General features: G+C 49.7%; 1 protein-coding gene across 1 annotated transcript; it reads left to right on the top strand.

Annotated features, from left to right (window-relative positions):
* Positions 1-224: 224 nt before the first annotated feature.
* LOC122725031 (uncharacterized abhydrolase domain-containing protein DDB_G0269086-like) lies at positions 225-2,479 on the top strand. Its single transcript, XM_043961448.1, has 3 exons — positions 225-938; positions 1,178-2,069; positions 2,190-2,479. The coding sequence occupies exons 1-3, from the start codon at positions 225-227 to the stop codon at positions 2,477-2,479; spliced, it is 1,896 nt and encodes a 631-aa protein (XP_043817383.1).
* Positions 2,480-3,828: the final 1,349 nt, after the last annotated feature.

The raw sequence follows: 3,828 nt of genomic DNA, 5'->3' as shown, positions 1-3,828 counted from the left end.
GAGTTGCCCCAATTGAGTCTTGTTGAGCAGGTGGGGCTGCTTCGACTGACTTCTGTTGAGAAGAAGTATGACGTCGAGAAGTGTATGTTCGTGTCCAATCTTAGGGATATCCGGGACACGGGTATAGTGCCTTGTCCAATTATTCTATTTCTTCTTTGCCCGTAATAGCAGGAGATATGCTGACTCTTTGTACTTTCATGTTTTTTGTAGCTTCTGAAGTAAAAATGGATGATATCAAGTTTCCCAAGAACTTTGTCCTATCTCGGGACAATATGCATGCGATTTTTGACGCTTTTGGGGATGGGCGTTCAGTGACTGAAATTGCTGCGGAGATGGTTCAATCTGCTTCTTCCAAGAAGGTTAGCCGACCTCCCGCCAAAGCTTATTCTAGAGCTTTGAAGCCGAGCGCCCGCAGCACCAAGCCATCTAGCCGCGGTGGGTCGAGCTCAACTCTTAGGCCTGCTGAAGGGTCTAGGTCTGCCCCAGCTTCCTCGGAGGGCGTGGGAGGAACCTCTCTTCCTATTGTGGAGCAGACCCCTACCGTTGAACAAGTAGAGCAGGATATTGCCCATTCTCCTGGAGGGGTGTCAGGGGAAAAATCTAAGTTCCCTGTTACTAAAGACAAGGAGGCCTCTGGGACAGGAATGGAGATCATCCTCCTAGATGACCAAGTCTCAGAGGTTTCTACTCAAGATGCCCCTGCCTCTGTGAGGATTGGATCTGAGGGCGCTCTACCGAAGACCGGGGATAAACGCCCAGCCCTATCCGAAACATCTGCTCCATCTCCAGCTCGGAAGAAATCCAGGGCTGCCACAGGACCTTCTCCAGCTCTTCCTCCCCTTGGGAAAAAGAAAGGTGTTCCTGCTGTGCCTTCATTGTCTCCTTCCGGCAACGTTCTGAGTGCGTCGGACATTACCCCCGAGTCTCCGGCCAGTGCTGTCGCCGAACTGCTCAGGGAGCGGATGTTCGACGAAATTACAGAGGCTTCGGATCCTCGTCTTCTTGCCCTGACTGGTCTTTTAGCCAGTTCTACCAAGGAGCAAGTGTCCTTCCGATCTCGCTCTCGTGAGGAGCTTGGATCTTCAATTAGAGAAATGCTTCTAATGGTAAGTTGTTTTTTCACCTCCCTTTAGGTTTTGCTTCTTTTCTTTTTCTGACAGTTGTTCCTCCATTTTAGGCGACGGGCCTCTTTATGGAGGTGGATGCTCGTGATCGCTCCCTCCAGGAGTCTGTAGACAGCCGGATTGAGGAGGCGCGTCTGGAAGAGAACTTATCTGCAACCAATGACGCAAGGGGTAATCCAGTAGCTGCTCGAGAGCAAATCCAGTCCCTCCAGGTGGAGCTGCATTCGGCGCTAGAGGCCCTTAAAAAGGCTGATGAGAAGGCGGCTGAGACATCAGGGTATACCAAGTCTTTAGAAGCAGAGCTGTCTCAGACTCGTGAGGTTCTCAGAGTGTCTGATGAGAGGGCAGCTGCTTTGGAGGTTCGCTGCGAAGGGGTTTTAAAGCAGCTGTCTTCTATGACAGAGGCCCTTAGCGAAAGGGATGAGGCCGTGAGGCAAAAAGCTGAGGTCCAGCAACAATATGGGGTCTTAAAGGCTGATTTTGAAGAGCTTCAAGCTCAACTGGAGGAAGCGAAGGCTCAGAAGGAAGCAGCCCTAGCTCGGGTGGAGGTCCTTGAGCAGGAGTTGAGCACGAGCTCTGATCGTATCAGAGATCTGGGTTCATCGGCTGAGGAGTTCAACCTTCGCCATCAGCAGCTCAACCATGAAGTCAGGACCTTGGAGCGTAAGTGTTCAGCCCTGCTTAAGGTAGTAAAGCATTTTGAAGACAGATCTCAGCTGGTGCGTGAGCAGTGCATAGCGGAATATCAGGAGTCGGATGAGCTGAAAAGGAAGATCGAGCAGGCCTGTGAGGCTCACCTCCAGGACTACAAGGACTCTTCCGAGCTTAAGGAATTTGTGGCTGAGGCCTGCGAAGCACATCTTAATGAGTATAAAGCTTCTGGTGAAATGGGAGCGGCTATTCTTAAGAAAGCCTTCCGCATGTATGTGACCGGCTATAATCGTGGTTTAAGAGAAGCCAGACACGCTCCTGATACTCCTTTGGCCGAGCTTCGCAAGTACGAAGCGGACTCAGATGGCGAGCCAGTGTTGTATGGGGAGGATGATTTCCCTATGCCCCGAGGAGATTGCCGGAGGAACATACGCCGGCCAGCTAAGTCTTCTTCGGAAGAGTCCAAGCTAGAGGGGGAGGACGTGGAAGTCCTTGAGTCAGGGAAGGATGACCCTAACTCTGAGAAGGAGGATCTCCACCTTGAGTCAGAGATAGCTCCTGTTGTAAACGTTGAGGGCTCTGATCCAAGGGGTTCCGAGCTTCCTTCAGATGTGACTGCAAGTGTAAATAATGTAGGCGAGGGTGTGCTTACTGATGTAAGTCCTTTAAGGACTATTTATCCCCCCACTTCGTCAGAAGGATAATTTGTAATAGTTATTTGTAATAAAATATCAGTTTTCTTTTTCCTCAAAATACTCTAATATCTTTTTTCTCATATTTGTACACTATGTATTTTCATTCATAAACTCTGAATTGCTCTTGGGTTGTAAGTTTAGCTAATAGTCTGAGAAATCAAATCTCATACCTTTTAATAGTGACTAGCATGTCTGCTTTTTGCTTTTAGCCCCTTCTTCTTGGTTGTAAATTTGGATGCTTGTTCCGGATAAACTGATCTGGGCTTTGAGTATAGCCCCCTTTTATTTATGCTTCTGAAGATTTCTTCATTTATAAGCCCTTTTAGAGAGGGAGCTCGGCCTTTTTCTTTGGCCTTCATATCTTTGAGCTTTTGAGGATATAAGGCTATCCGAGCTGGGAGCCCGGCTTTGAGCTTTTGAGAATACAGGTCTGTCCGAGCTAGGAAGCCGGCCTTTTGTTTTATAGCCATACTTTTATCGTTAGCATCTGTTTTGAGGTCGGCGCTTCTTTAGCAATCGTGCTTCTTCAGGAGGTTGGAACCTGATTCTTTTTTGGTAGCTCTGGGCTCCTTTCTTTTTTGAGGTCGGAACTGTGTTTTTATGAGTGTGCCTGCATGGAAAGTTTTCATTTTGGGAGGCTTTTAAGCCCGACCATTTTTGTTTTCAGGAGATCTTACGAGATCCTGGCTATTTTTGTTCCGGGGTGACCTCAGGGCCCTTCCGGCAGTTTTTTATTTTCCCGGGAGTTCTGGGGGATCCCGGTCTTTATGCTCCGGGAGACATCTTTATGATCCTCTCCGGCCGTTCCGGGGTGACCTCGGGGCCCCGCCGGCTGTTTTTTGTTTTGTTTTGTTTTCCCGGGAGTTCTAGGGGATCCCGGTCTTCTTTGTTTACCCGGGAGTTCTAGGGGATCCCGGTCTTCATGCTCCGGGAGGCATCTTTATGATCCTCACCGGCCGTTCCGGGGTGACCTCGGGGCGCCGCCGGCTGTTTTTTGTTTTGTTTTGTTTTTCCGGGAGTTCTAGGGGATCCCGGTCTTCTTTGTTTACCCGGGAGTTCTAGGGGATCCCGGTCTTCATGCTCCAGGAGGCATCTTTATGATCCTCACCGGCCGTTCCGGGGTGACCTCGGGGCCCCGCCGGCTGTTTTTTGTTTTGTTTTGTTTTCCCGGGAGTTCTAGGGGATCCCGGTCTTCATGCTCCGGGAGGCATCTTTATGATTCTCACCGGCCGTTCCGGGGTGACCTCGGGGCCCCGCCGGCTGTTTTTTGTTTTGTTTTGTTTTCCTGGGAGTTCTAGGGAATCTCGGTCTTCTTTGTTTACCCGGGAGTTCTAGGGGATCCCGGTCTTCTTTGTTTA

Source organism: Manihot esculenta, chromosome 11, assembly GCF_001659605.2.
Source record: "Manihot esculenta cultivar AM560-2 chromosome 11, M.esculenta_v8, whole genome shotgun sequence".
NCBI classification, from domain to species: Eukaryota; Viridiplantae; Streptophyta; class Magnoliopsida; order Malpighiales; family Euphorbiaceae; genus Manihot; species Manihot esculenta.
Note: the sequence above shows the minus strand (reverse complement) of the source record. Positions and strands in the feature narration are given on the sequence as shown.

Excerpts from the sequence above, each read along its gene's own strand:
- LOC122725031 (XM_043961448.1), top strand. The coding sequence starts at position 225 with ATGGATGATATCAAGTTTCCCAAGAACTTTGTCCTATCTCGGGACAAT. Across the intron at positions 939-1,177 it reads CCGAGTCTCCGGCCAGTGCT|GCGACGGGCCTCTTTATGGA; the intron begins GTCGCCGAACTG and ends CCTCCATTTTAG. Across the intron at positions 2,070-2,189 it reads TGTGACCGGCTATAATCGTG|ATTGCCGGAGGAACATACGC; the intron begins GTTTAAGAGAAG and ends TGCCCCGAGGAG.